The 14,263-nt window shown below is 32.9% G+C and overlaps 1 protein-coding gene across 3 annotated transcripts in view; it reads right to left on the bottom strand.

Moving 5' to 3' along the window:
- ANAPC1 (anaphase promoting complex subunit 1) overlaps positions 1-14,263 on the bottom strand; it is a 103,594-nt gene that overhangs the window by 28,373 nt on the left and 60,958 nt on the right. For all 3 annotated transcript variants that reach the window (XM_038561437.1, XM_038561436.1, XM_038561438.1), the window contains 6 exons: positions 13,510-13,588; positions 12,739-12,813; positions 2,081-2,157; positions 1,474-1,564; positions 1,331-1,384; positions 245-438 (listed from right to left, as the gene is read on the bottom strand). In XM_038561437.1, coding sequence (XP_038417365.1) covers positions 245-438; positions 1,331-1,384; positions 1,474-1,564; positions 2,081-2,157; positions 12,739-12,813; positions 13,510-13,588 — 570 coding nt within the window. The remainder of the gene's footprint in view (positions 1-244; positions 439-1,330; positions 1,385-1,473; positions 1,565-2,080; positions 2,158-12,738; positions 12,814-13,509; positions 13,589-14,263) is intronic.

Raw genomic sequence — 14,263 nt, forward strand, 5'->3', positions numbered from 1 at the left:
AAGAACTAAGTACTGACTCTTCTACAAATACAGAGCGAGAATGGTTAAGTCTACTAAGTAAGGCATAAATTGATGTTTAAACTATTTTTTAAAAGCCCTTTTAAAGAGTAATAATGTTCCTTGATATGCCAACAGCTAGTCAGGATCAAAAAATTATAAGTATCTTCAAAACCAAAATAAATCACTCTTACAGATGTTGTTCGTGAGATCTCTTCATTGAAGAAAAAAATATATATTCATTTACCTTCCTCCTCCCAGAAAGAGAAGTCCAAGGGCCATGTGATGGGCTAAGTGGAAACCATAGTTCATTTCACCACCTGTTTTCATGTGTAAGAAGCGACAAAGCTGCAAAACTTTCAGGTTCCCCGAGCCAGCCATTACCATGGCAAGAGACAGCAGCACCACACTCAGGCAGGTTTCTAGGTTGTAAGGACCTGTCTGGAAATGCAAAAAGATGACATACTACCAACTACTGCATTACATTTATTATCAAAATTAAATTGGCCATCATTAGACTACAAATATTTATAATTTTTAAAAAGCTATAAAAAAATTCTGATTATGAAATTTAAGTTCAATGTAGAAAATTCAAAAAATAAAGCATAACAATGGAAATAACAATGCCTTGGGATACTAACACCCAAAGAGAACTGCCATAAGCATTTTGGCCTTTCCCCAAATATTTTCCTGTATCTATGAATCTCTTTTCAAGTGAAATTGGGATATTACTATACATGATATTTTTAACTTTTTAAAATCTATCATACGTAAACAATCTTCACTCAGGAAAAATTCCTACAGCACAAGATTTGATAGCTCTATTGTATAACAACACACAGATATACCATAATTAAATTTACCTAATTACTTTCAGACTTTTTGATTTTTCAGTTTTCTCATATTATACATAATGTTGCACAAATCTGTGTGGATTTCATTAGGAAATAAAATCTTATAATCTCCTGTCAGTAGAGTAGCAATGCCTCAAAAGGAATTGCAGTTCTACTAAGTGCTAATTTTTTTTTTTAAGCGCTAATGTTTTAAAGAGCAGTTACCAATATTCAGTCCTGCGACAGAATGGCATAGAGTATGACATTTCATGAAGGATATGGTTTTTGCTATCACAAGAATTAGAGATTTTCACGGGTCAGTATACTTTCACCTAATCAGTACCCCAGAACACAAATACAAAGATGAGCCAAAACTTCAAATCTCCCATTCTAAACTCAAACTGCAGAGATATTTAACAACACATAAGTAACTGAATTATCAGTGAATTTTCTTCAAGTTCAATTTTATTCCCAAGAAGAATGATCATAAAAAGACTTACTACAGAAGCATTAGGTGCAGACAAATAAGTCATAAAATCTTTTGCAAACTTATGCTGGAAAACAAAAGAAAAACAAATTGAAGTTAAAAGATGTATATCAAATGCTTTGTTAAAAAAGAGAATAAACTAATAATACTTCTTACCAAACAGTTAAAGGCTGATAAGTTTTCTGAGCCAGCAAATCGAAAACCCAGAGACAAACAGGCTCCTGCAATTATGTAAACATGGGCTTGCCTGAAAACAGATTATAAAAAATTTAATACTACCATTATTTGGCTTTAAAAATTCATTATTACTTTTCTTAGGGTAAAAATAATAAACATTCCCGTTCTCTAAACTAGTTTATATTCTTTTGGGAATGCTCAATTGTGCCTCTACTCAATCAGCAGATTTCTTCAGCAGGATCACGCAGCCCTCGTTGATAAAAGTATGCCTCTTGACTGCATGTTTCACACACAGCAAAGAAGATAATTTTTAAAAATAACTGCCATCTTTTTTAATGAAAAGGATAAAAGAGGAATATGTATAAGCTAAATCTCTGATACTGTTTTTTGAGGGCAAGAGCTCTACACTTCAGTGACCTAAACAAAAATAAAAATCAACTCTGTAAGCATCTGATAAGTAATGATTAGAAACATGGGGGATTCAGAATTATTTAAATCAAGGACAGTACTTTTACCACAGTATACTTCTATTTATTTATGAGATGCTACGCTAGTTCACTTGAAATATATATATTTCATGACTTACGACAAAGTTTCCAAATTCAAATCCTCTGAGCAAGGCAATTCAATTTCACTGAGAGAGATACTATTTTCTCTTATAATCTGTCAAGACAGAAAGTAAGAATATCTGGACATTAATATTCAAGTTACAAATATTAAATGATTTGAAAAATAACATTCTGCTTTTGGGGCACTTTGGTGGCTCAGCTGGTTAAGCATCCAACTCTGGATTTTGGCTTAGGTCATGATCTCAGTGTAATGAGATCAAGCCCCATATAGGGCTCCAGACTAGGTGTGGAGCCTACTTAAGATTCTCTCTCTGCTCCTCCTCACAAGCTCCCTCATTAAAAAAAGAAAGAAAGAAAAGAAAAAGAACATACAGCTTTCCACGGCCGTAATTACATAAACCATTTCATTCAAATACATATATTTTAATCACATTGAATGCAACCCAATTTCAAATCTAAGATGGGCTCAACAATAGCTGAATAGAACTGAATATGTATGAACTGGAGGACTGAAGTATATTCTGAGTCAATAACAGGGTGATAATATTTCACACTAGTGAACTGAAATACAAAGATGATTGTAGAATAGAGCTGGGGCAAGGATACGGGAAAGCAGTGGGGAAGGGGGAAAAAAGCAACTGGAAAGAACTCTCATCAGAGACATATACTTTTTATTCATGAGGGATTTCTAGCCTTATGCCTACCAGAGTAAGACTAGTCACTAAATTACCCAAGCTAAACTAAATTGTCAATACGTTAATCTGTAACTACTGTTTAGAAACACATCCCTTTCCTTATAGTGTAAATAAGTAAGCAAAGCTTTATCAAATTTAAATAAGATTTAAATTATCCAATTAAATCATTTAATTAACTTTAAATTTTAAAAATCATTCTTTAATTTTTTAGAAGACTCTTTAGGAGAGTAACATTTCAGGATGCTTTCAATAATAAACCAATAAATATTCTAAACTCCCTTATGATATAATCTTATGTACTGAACATCACCAAACCAAAAACTTGAAATACCTTTCTCTTTGATAATCTCAATGAGGTAAACAATTATGCTGGCTGTGTAATACAGGCTGAGAACTATGTCCATCTTTCTTCCTTCCTTCCTCTCCAGACTTTATTTTTAATTTTGAATGTTATTTACTCAGAAATTGAATGACATTCTGAAAAACTGATATAACTCCAAAGTGAATAATTTATATACACATAGATAACCTAATCATAAGTTATATAGTATTATAACATCATATAGGAATGGAGTATTTCTATTTTGACAACAGGCAATTATAAGCTTCTCTGGCTTCAAAAGAGCATGTGCCCTAGAGGTTAAGGCCTAGGTTCAGCAAGGCCCACACTAGCTCTGTGACCATGGGCAATTTTCTTTTTGGTTTTTTAAAAGATTTTATTTGAGAAAGTGCATGTGCACAGGAGCAAAGGCAGAGGGAGCTGCAGGGCGGGGGGGGGGGGGGGGGGGGGGCGCCACCCCCTGCTATGCAGGGAGCCTGTTGCAGGGCTCAATCTAGGGTCCTAGGATCATGACCTGACTGAAAGGCAGATGCTTAACCAACTGAGCCACTCAAGCACCCCCTCAGGCAATTTTCTTGACTGCTGTGTCTCATCTGTGAAATGAGCACAAAGAAGTCCCCATCCTTAAGGGTTCCTGTGAGAATTAGAAGACAATCTACTCAAAGCTCTTAAAATTAATGTCTGCTACATACTAAATCTTAAATGTTGGTTGGTATCATCACCATATCATTAACCTGTGTATTGTAACACTATACTTGATCATAAGCCATTAAAACCATCACTAAGAACTTCAGTTGTAAAATAACTGGAGGAGGAGAGGGAGAAACCTTCCTCAATATGGTCCTTGTCATCTTTCCTATGGTCTCCTAAAGTTTAAAAAAAAAAAAAATCAAAATTATAAGGAGTAATCAAAGGGAGAAATACAACCCTTTAAGGGCAAGGTAAACCACACAGGAAGTGAACATGAAAAGACCACCAAACTCCTCTGCCTTGAACAGGGTATAATGGAAAATTCTTAAGATATGAAGTCCTAATAGCTAGTTTCACTTTTTCTTCACCTCTTAATAGTTGGGTGACTCTGGACAGTCTGTCTTCTTTCAATTAAGAGTACATTGTAATGATCTAACAGTAGCTCTAGCTGACTTTGAGGAGTTCATAATCTAATGGGTGTACAGATATACTGATAATAAACAAAAATAGCACACTGTGCCCATCCATAATCTGAGGGCAACACTTGAACAACTCACAGTATAGCACTGCCTAAGAGCATAACATAAGATTGTATATTAAAGCTTATAATGAAAAAAAAAAGTGCTTTGAAGACATTATTTGTTATTTTAGATGCGCCTTAAGTCCAAACAAACAAAAAAGCCATTTTAAAAGTAACCTTTTTAATACCTCTTTGGACACTAGGTTGTTCCCTACAAGGTGCCCTGCGCTACAGAATTAATGAAATGAGTGGGTAAAACTATGGAAAAAGTGGAGAGTGATAGGAAATATCAATGAATAGAAGAATGAATTTGTTACATGCATTTGGGGATCCTTGAAGTAAACAAGGCCAAATTTTAAAATATTAGGTCTGAAGCAAAAGAAATATCAGAAAGATAACTTTCTAAAAAAGAAATTATATTAAAAGCCCAAGGATCACATTTCCACAAAATTAAAAAGAGAACTCTGACACAGATTTTCACACTTTCTGTTCTGGAATACAATTATTTGTGTCCATGTTTAACTTTGTAAACTAAACTTAGTAAATTTACTAGAGTTTCTTGAGGACAGCCTACATGTCAGATGCATGTTAAATGTAGCCTAGAGTTTAGCATTTACAGAGGTCATTTACAGAAGATCAACAAATACGTACTGAAAAAAGGAATGGAAGGAAAAAGCATAATTTTATCCTACAATATATATTTTAAGGGGCATTTTCTGAAAGAACTGACATTTCTGACATCCAGATGTGCTGGGAGTTAAAATTTTGGTGACAAATGGCTGAGTCCATTAAAACAACTCTTCCTGTTTCAAATTAGTGGTTAACAAACTGGAAGAATCAAAAATAAATTTAGGAGTTCTACTTCAGAATCAAAAATTTGATTCAGAAGAATCAAACAAATAAAAATAAATCTAGGAGTAAAAATAAACTATCAGACTGACTCTCTTACAAAGAAATATGAATTCTGGGGGAAATAAAAAAACAAACTATCATGGCAGGGGTCAGCAAACTTGTCTTTAAAGGGCCAAAGAGTAAACATTCCTGAGTTATAGACTATATCGTTTCTTTTTCTTTTTTTTTTTTTTGACCATATCATTTCTAAAGTAACTCCTGATTTCTGCTATTGTAACACAACAGCAGCTATACATAATAAGTAAATGAATGACATGGCTTGTTACGATAAAACTTTATTTATAAAAACAGATGGGCTATAGTTCCCCAATCCCTGACCTAATGGCACTAGATATTAAACAAAAGCAAGCAGTTTCTAGAGGAGAGGTAACATTTGGAAGACCAGAAAACCAGAGAGTAATAAGTTTCCTTTTTCATGGCTTCTGGCCTGAGGGCAGGCCTACTCTGCTATAAAGGGCAGCTAAAATTCCAATTAAAAATCCATGGTCCTTCTGACATGAATCAAACAGAATACAGGGCTTAGGAAACCACGGCCACTAGAAGGTGAGAATGGAATACTATAAAGGAGAGAGCTACAGAGGGCAAATCACAAATTCTGTGCATTAATTGTGTGAAAATGTCTGCCTAACATGTGAATCACATGTGAGCAGGGCAGACTCCAGGTGCCCACAGAATAAAAGAACTAAACTGAGATTAGAGTTAGCACCCAAGAGACAGGGTTTGACATTTGATTCCAAATAAATTATTTGTCTGCTTTAAACAAAATGTATTTGTGTATACATAACACACACATACACACCCGTATCAATACTTCTTTGAGGAATACAACAGAATCCAGAATCTTCAAAAGACAACATTCACAATAAGATACAATTCAAAATTATTAACATAAGAACAAATAAGAAAATGAAACCTATTCTTAGAAGACAACATAAAACAGTCCTGAAATGACCACAGTGTTGACATTAGAAGGATTTTAAAGAAGCTCTTGTAACTAGAAAGATATGAAGAACAATATGCTCATAACAAATAAAAGGACAAAAATCTCGTCAGAAAAAGTAGAAATTATTTTTTAAAATGTAAAATTTGCAACTAAGAAGTAAATGAAACTTCAAAATTCTCTTCATGGGGGCACCTGGGTGGCTCAGTGGTTGAGTGCCTGCCTTCAGCTCAGATCATGATCCCGAGGTCCTGGGATCAAGTCCTGCATCTGGCTTCCTGCAGGGAGCCTGCTTCTCCCTCTGCCTAGGTCTCTGCCTCTCTCTCTGTGTCTCTCATGAATAAATAAAATCTTTGATGGGAAAAATAAAATAAAGTAAAAATAAAATTCACATCATAGACTTAATGGGAAAAAATAGAAATGCCCAAAAAAGTCAGTGAACATAAAGATAGATCAACAGAAGTTAAGCAATCTGCACAACACAGAGGAAAAAAAGAACAGAAGACAACAGGAGCTCTAGGATGATTTCCAAAGGCTTTAACAAACAAATAATTGGAGTCTAAGAATAGGAGAAAAGAGAGAATGAGGGAGAAAAAAAATGTTGGAAGATATAAAATTAATATGAGACATAAACTTACAGATTCAAAAAGTTCCTTAAGAATACAAAGAAAACCACAACTAAATACATCATAATCAACTGCTGAAAACCACATATAAAAAGAAAAATCTTCAAATCAGCTAAAGAAATGACACAATAAATACAGGTAAAAATTCAATGACTTCTCACCAGAAATAATGGAAAACAAAAAACAAGGAACATCTGTTAAGTGATCAGAAAAAAAAACTGTTTTGTTGTTGTGCAGTAAACAGTTCATCTAGCAGGCCTGAGAGTGCTACCCATAGAAAGACCTGCTTGCAAGGCTGGCCCTTGGTTGGCATCTGGAAACTTGAATGGCAAAGAGAACCTGACACTTGTAAAAAAAAAAAAACTTTCCCTAAATGACAAGAGGCTTCCTGTGTCTCAACTATTTGTATAAAATGTGGGTTACACTGACACGAGCTATCTTCTAAGGGTCAGCTTCATGGTAGGCAGAGGATGCCTATATGACCAGCCCTCAATAAAAATCTTGAGCACTTAGTCTTTAATGAGCTTCCTCATTAATGACACTTCACATATGCTGTCACAATCCGATGCTGGAAGAACTGTGTCTCAAGTGACTCTACTGGGAGAAGACTCTTGGAAGTCTGGGCCCAGTTTTCTCTAGACTTCTCTGCACCCAACTTTTCAATTGCTAATTTTCATTTGTTTTCCTTCACTGTATGATATCATCTGAGTATGACTATATGCTAAGTCCTGAGTCCTTCTAGTGAATTACCAAACCTTGGAGTGTTTTTGGCATGCTCCAAAACACTTATCAACCCAGATTTCCATATCTAGCAAAAATAACCATTCAAAACAAATTTCAAATTAAGACATTCTCAGCTAAAAGAAAATAAACAGACTTCACTGCCAGTAAATCTGCTTTGTAAGAAAAGCTAAAGAAATTTCTTTAGCCTGAAAAAAATTTCATCAGAGGAAAACATGAATCCTTAAAAACAAAAATGGAGATAATGAGATATAATAAAATCTAAAAAAAATAAAAAAATAAAAAATAAAATAAAATAAATAAAATAAAAATTAAAAAAATAAAAAAATAAAATCTAAGAAGATATAAATGTCAAAGAAAGCTAAAAATTTCAATTAAAAGAGCAAAAATTGGGGTGCCTGGGTGGCTCCGTAGCTTAAGCATCTGACTCTCGTTTTCAGCTCAGGTCATGATCCCAGGGTCCTGAGATCAAGCCTGACATCAGGCTCTACACTGGGCCCTGCTTAAGACTCTCTCTCCTCTCCCTCTCCCTCTGTCCCTTCCCTCCCTTCTTTTTTCCTTCTTTCCCTTCCTTCTCCCTCCTTTTCAAATAAATAAAGTTCTTTAAAAAAAAAAAAAAAAAAGGCAAAAATTACCAGAATGGATAAAACACAAGATCCAACTATATGCTGTCATTAAAATATGCATCTTGAATAGAGACACAAATAGGTTGCAAAACAAATGGGCAGAAATGGGTAGATCATGAAAACAGAAACAAAAAAAAAAAAAAAGAAAGAAAACAGAAACAAACAGAAAAGGCTAGAGTGACTATGTTATCATTAAATAAGAAAAATTTCCTTCAAGAGAAAGAATATTACCAGAGAAAAAGGTGGCCAGTTAATAATGATAAAATGGTCAATTCAACAGAAACATTAAAAAATCAAAAATGTACATAAACCTAGTAAGAGTTTCATATGTGAAACAAAATTTAAAGAAATGGAGTAAAACAGATAATTCTACAATCATACTAAGAGATCTCAACATCCTTCTCTTAGTAAGTTCATAAACACTAGTTAAAAATTAGTAAAAACGCAAATGGTCTAAATATTACCACTATCTTAAAGAATTCAATATATAAAATATTACATCTAGCCACTGCAGAGTACGCATTCTTTTTATGTGTATACACAACATTTGACAAGAAGGTTATGTGCTGGGTCATAAAACAAGTTTCAATAAAACCACAATGAAATTAAATCTGAACAAAATTAATAATAAGGAAGTCAGAATAAACCCACATGGTTGGATATTAAAAATCCCACTTCCAGGACACCTGGGTGGCTCAGCGGTTAAGCATCTGCCTTCGCCTCAGGGTGTGATCCTGGAGTCCCGGAATTGAGTCCCACACTGGGCTCCCTGTTTGGAGCCTGCTTCTCCCTCTGCCTATGTCTCTGCCTCTTTCTCTCTCTCTCTCTCTCTGTGTCTCTCATGAATAAACAAATAAAATCTTTTTTAAAAAAACCCATTTCTAAAGAAATCCATGAGTCAAGAACAAATTACAGGGATACTAGAAAATATTTCAACTAAATGATAAAAAAAAGAATATACCGAAATTTGTAGATGCAGCTAAAGCAACACATATAAGGAAATTTATTGCTTTACAGGTAGAAAAGGGAAGTCTATGAAGCAATGATCTAAGCTCCTACAATAAGAATCTAGAAAAATAGAAGCAAAGTCAACCCAAAAAAATAGAAGAAAAAAAACATTAAAGGTAAGCACAGAAACTAGTTAAATGAAAACAGTTAACAGAAAAAATGAAAAGCAAGCATTTCTTCTTTAAAAACATGATCAAAATGAATTAGTTAGACCAATAAAGAATTTATTAATTACTATGAAGAATGGAAGAGGTTATCTCTATAGATCCCAATGACATTAAAAGGAGCCTGCTTCTCCCTCTGCCTATGTCTCTGCCTCTCTCTCTCTCTCTCTCTCTCATACACAGTGATGTAGTATGAACTTTATTACAAATCCAACTTAGCTGAACTAAATTTCTTGAAAGACAACAAAACTGACAAAATATTAAACCACAAGTATGAATAGCCCTTACCTATTAAAGAAATCAACTATGTTACCAAAATTACAAATTTGCAAAACAAATTACATGACTTGCCCTACAAAAACACCTGAACTAGTTTCAATAGTGAAACATTAAACATTAAATTTAAGAAAAAATAACATCAAACATTAAATTTAAGAAAAAATAACATCAATATTAAAATTCTTTCAGAAAACCGGATAAAATAGGCTCAGCTCGTTTTATGAAGCCAACATAACCCTACTATCAAAATCTTACAAAAATATTTCTCAAAAAAGTAGAATTATAGATTAGAATCATACATAGATTCAAGACTTCTAACTTATTACCAAAGTAGATGAAGCAATATATAAAAATAATAATAATAATAAACAAGGATCAGGTTGGATTTATCCTAGGAATACAGTGTTTTTCTGCTGGTTCAAAATTCAATCAATGCAGTGCTTACTTTGGCAACACATATACAAAATCCAATCAATGCAATCTGCCATAATAAAAGAGAAAATCTATCTATATCAGAAAATATAGAAAAATGTTAAATATAGAAAAAGCATTTAGTAAAACTCATCATCCATTCATGATAAAACTTCTTTAAAAATTAAAAATAGAAGGAAACTTCCTCAACACCTAATAAAGACATTTATAGTGAAAAATACTTACTAGTGAAATATCGAACACTTTTCATCTAAGACTAGGATCAAAGCAAGAATGCTCACTCTCAATTTTATTCAACAATCTACTAAAGATCCTAGCCATTTCACTAAGTTAAAATAATAGAAATAAAAGGCATAAAAATGAAAAAGTAAAATCATGTTAAAGAAAACATGAGTATTTACATGGAAAATCCCACAGAATCTACAAAACAACTATAAGAACGAATACATGCATTTACATGTCAAAGGTCAAAAAGTTAACATACAAATATCAATTTTCTATTTTATATCAATTGTATACCAGCAAGCAACTGGAAAATGAAATTCTACATAAAGATTCCACTTACTATAGAATGAAAGAACATAAAATACTTAGGAATGTACACAGTAAAAGCTGCTCAAGACCTTTACCTTTCTCAGAAAAATTTTAAAAGGCCTAAATAGTTTCTATATTCTTGGATTAGAAGACTCAGTCCTTACGTATCTATCTTCCATATATTTATCTATAGATTTAACACAATTTCACTTACATTCACCGGACTTTTAAATCAGTAAGGATGAAAAAAAAAAAAAATCAGTAAGGATGAAATGATTCTAAATTTTACACAAAATGCAAAGGACCTAGAGTATGCAAAAAATCATGAGAAAGAACAAAATTGGAAGATATGCACTATTTGACTTCAAGACTTATCATTTAGCTATAGTAATCAAGGCAGTTTGATACTGGCATAAGGATAAGCAAACAGATTAAAGAGAAACAGAACAGACAGCCCAGAAATAAGCCCTTATTTATCCAGTCATCTAATTTTTGAGAAAGGAGTGACAGAATGTGCAAAGTGAAACAACAGTAAGATATCATTACATATTTACCAGCAGAGCTAAAATTGAAGACTAACATCACCAAATACTGACAAAATATGCAGCAGTTAGATTTTTATAAATTGTTGGTCACAGAGTAAAATGGTGTAAACTCTTTGGAAAAAGGTTTATCAGTTCTTATCAAACTAAACATATCTACTCTAAGTAGATTTCAATCCTAAATATTTACTCAAAAGAAATTAAAATATAAATCCACAAAAATATCTGTGTCAGGGTATTTATGGTAGTTTGATTCATAATAGTTAAAACTTGAAACCAACCCAGGTATCCAACAAAAGACAATGGAAATAGAAGCTGTGGACTATTCAAAGAATGGAATACTACTTAAAAAGGATGAGCTACTGATACACTCATATCTCAAAATCATGGTGAGTGAAAGAAGTCTGATATTAAAGGATATATACTGTATGTGATCCCATTAATACAAAGTTCTACAAAAGGGAAACTAATTTATTTTCAGAAAATAAGCTGCCTTGGGAGTGGGGGATGAGTATAGATGGAGGGGGACATGGAAGGAGTGCACTTCTGGCCTTTTTTTTTTAAGATTTTATTTACTCATGAGAGACACAGAGAGAGGCAGAGACACAGGCAGAGGAAGAAGCAGGCTCCATGGAGGGAGCCTGACATGGGACTCGATCCCGGCTCTCCAGGATCAGGCCCTGGGCTGAATGCGGCGCTAAACCACTGAGCCACCCGGGCTGCCCACTTCTGGTCATTTTGATAGAGTTTTGTTTACATAAGCATATGCATTAGTCAAATCTTATCAAATAGTGTATTTAAAACTTGTGGATTTCATCGTATATAAATTTTATCTTGAAAATGTAAATACTGAATTCTAGTTAATGATAGATATGCCAAATATTTATGGAAATATGCCAAAATATTTAAGGAAAAGTATACTACTGTCTGCAACTATCTTTGAAATTCATCAAAAAATGATGGATTGGATAGAGAATAAATGAATGTATGATTAAACAAATTTACATAGTAAAATATTAACTGCAGAATCCAACTGGTGATATGAATGTTGTATAAAATTCTTTCAACCTTTATTTTGAAATTTTTCTTATTAAAATATTGGATGAAACACTACAGTGTTCTCAAGGATAAACAGATTTATTTCATAAGGAAAAAGGACCTGAAACCACCAGACATGGACAGCTGATTGCAAGGGCAATATTTAGTTACAATATTTGATCTGGAGTTTTAAAAAAGCATCTGCTTATTTTTAACTATTTGGCTTATTAAATAAATAGGTTATAAAGTAATTAAAACCAGTTAATATATATGAGATCTAAACTTGTCACAAAATAAAATAGTATCTTAAAATAAATCTGGGCTTAATAAGGATAAAAATGTCAAAAATACCTTGTTAGGGTACTTTGGTATACTTAATTTTTAATACTACAATTTCTCAGGATCTGGGGCCAAAAGGGAAGACTGTGATCAGCAATCTCAAACTGAAAGTTCCTGTTTTCAAGACATATTATAAATCATCAATATTGCCTTTATTTAAAAAAGTATTTTATAGGGTTTTGGAAAATCCCACAAGAAATCATACCTTATGCTCTTAAAGGTATAACAATATTTATTATACATACTCACCTGAGGAACATTGCTATCAACCCACTTGGAATTTGGTAAAATATCATCCCACAGAATCAGGCATCGAGCAAGTGTCTTAAAAATGTAACAGACAAAATTAATTAGAGCAGGCAAAGTTCACAGATTTTATAAAAATGGTAGTATTAAAAGGTAAAAATCAGTTCCCAACTGACAGCAATTTTGAAAAAAACAGTACATAATATCAACCTAAGCTAAATTCATATTAAAATAAATTGCAGATTAAGATTTCTAACACAAAAAAATACCCTAAAATTGAGCTGATTGTTATCAAAGTTTAGAGGACTTTTAAAAACTTGCTTCATCAAAGAGAAGAATCTTAGCACTGTCTATATAACCTAAAGGCTTTCATATGCTAAAAACATACAAGCTTAAAATTAAAGAATAAAGGGAAAAATGTAGGTAATTATGTCAAATAGTTATTGTCATTAATTATACTCTTAATAGTAATGCTGCATCCTTGATAAAGAATGTAAAATAAGGCAGTAATGAAGACCCAGCCACTTACTGCTTGTTGAATAATGCAAGAAGTTGAAATATCAACTCTAGGTATTATATAGCAACATGATTATGCTTCCTGGCGTTCCTACAAGTTACATCCGGGAAATTTCAAAAGAATACTACCAATTACAACTAGATAATGGATTAATAGTAAAAGGTTCCCTTGTAGAAACATTAATATTCACAAGCTAACTTGAAAAACACAATAGATTCCTCATGTTAGCAGAAATAAAAAATTACAAAGTACCATACCCTAAGTAAGAGAAATTCTGGTTTCACAAAATCCAGCAAATACATGGTGTCAGGAGCTCGAAGCCAATCTGCAATGGATCTGTTGGTGGAGGATACCAATAAGCATTATTGCTCGAGGAGAGAATAATCAGGAATCCCAAGACAGGTTTCAAAACACTTATCCCCATTCTCTCCACTACCCTATTTGCTTTCTATTGTACTTTATATCCTCTAATACAGTATTTGATATGTATGAATGTCTATCCTACTATGACATAAGCTTTATGAAAAGAGATATTTTTTGTTTTGTTCACAGAAATATCTCCATTACCAAGAAAACATTGACATATTCATCAAAATAGATGAATACCTGTTTTTAACCACTTGTTAATTTTGCATCTATTCACTTTTTCTAATAGTAGAAATTTACAATACTGAAAAATTTCTTGAACCTTAGAATATTTTTTAACTTAAAAGGCTTCACATTTAAACCATGGTTTAATGTCTCCTACCCAACTTACTCTTCCATGTAAAATATAAAATAAACACCAGTTTATTCTAAAAAAGTCTAGTTTCAAGTGTCCAGCACTAATTATTGGGAGTTGGGAAGGAAGATGGTGAGATTATTAGGAAAGTTCTTGAACTAAGTAGAAATCATTTTTGTAAATGGTAACCAAGAATAGAATAATGCTAAGTGTTTCTGGCTTAACCAATCCTGAAACAACATGCATAATTAATAAAAAAGAATTTGGGCATTTTTTTAATTGTCAATGAC

The sequence above is a fragment of the Canis lupus genome, chromosome 17 (genome assembly GCF_011100685.1).
Source record: "Canis lupus familiaris isolate Mischka breed German Shepherd chromosome 17, alternate assembly UU_Cfam_GSD_1.0, whole genome shotgun sequence".
In the NCBI taxonomy this organism is placed as follows: domain Eukaryota; kingdom Metazoa; phylum Chordata; class Mammalia; order Carnivora; family Canidae; genus Canis; species Canis lupus.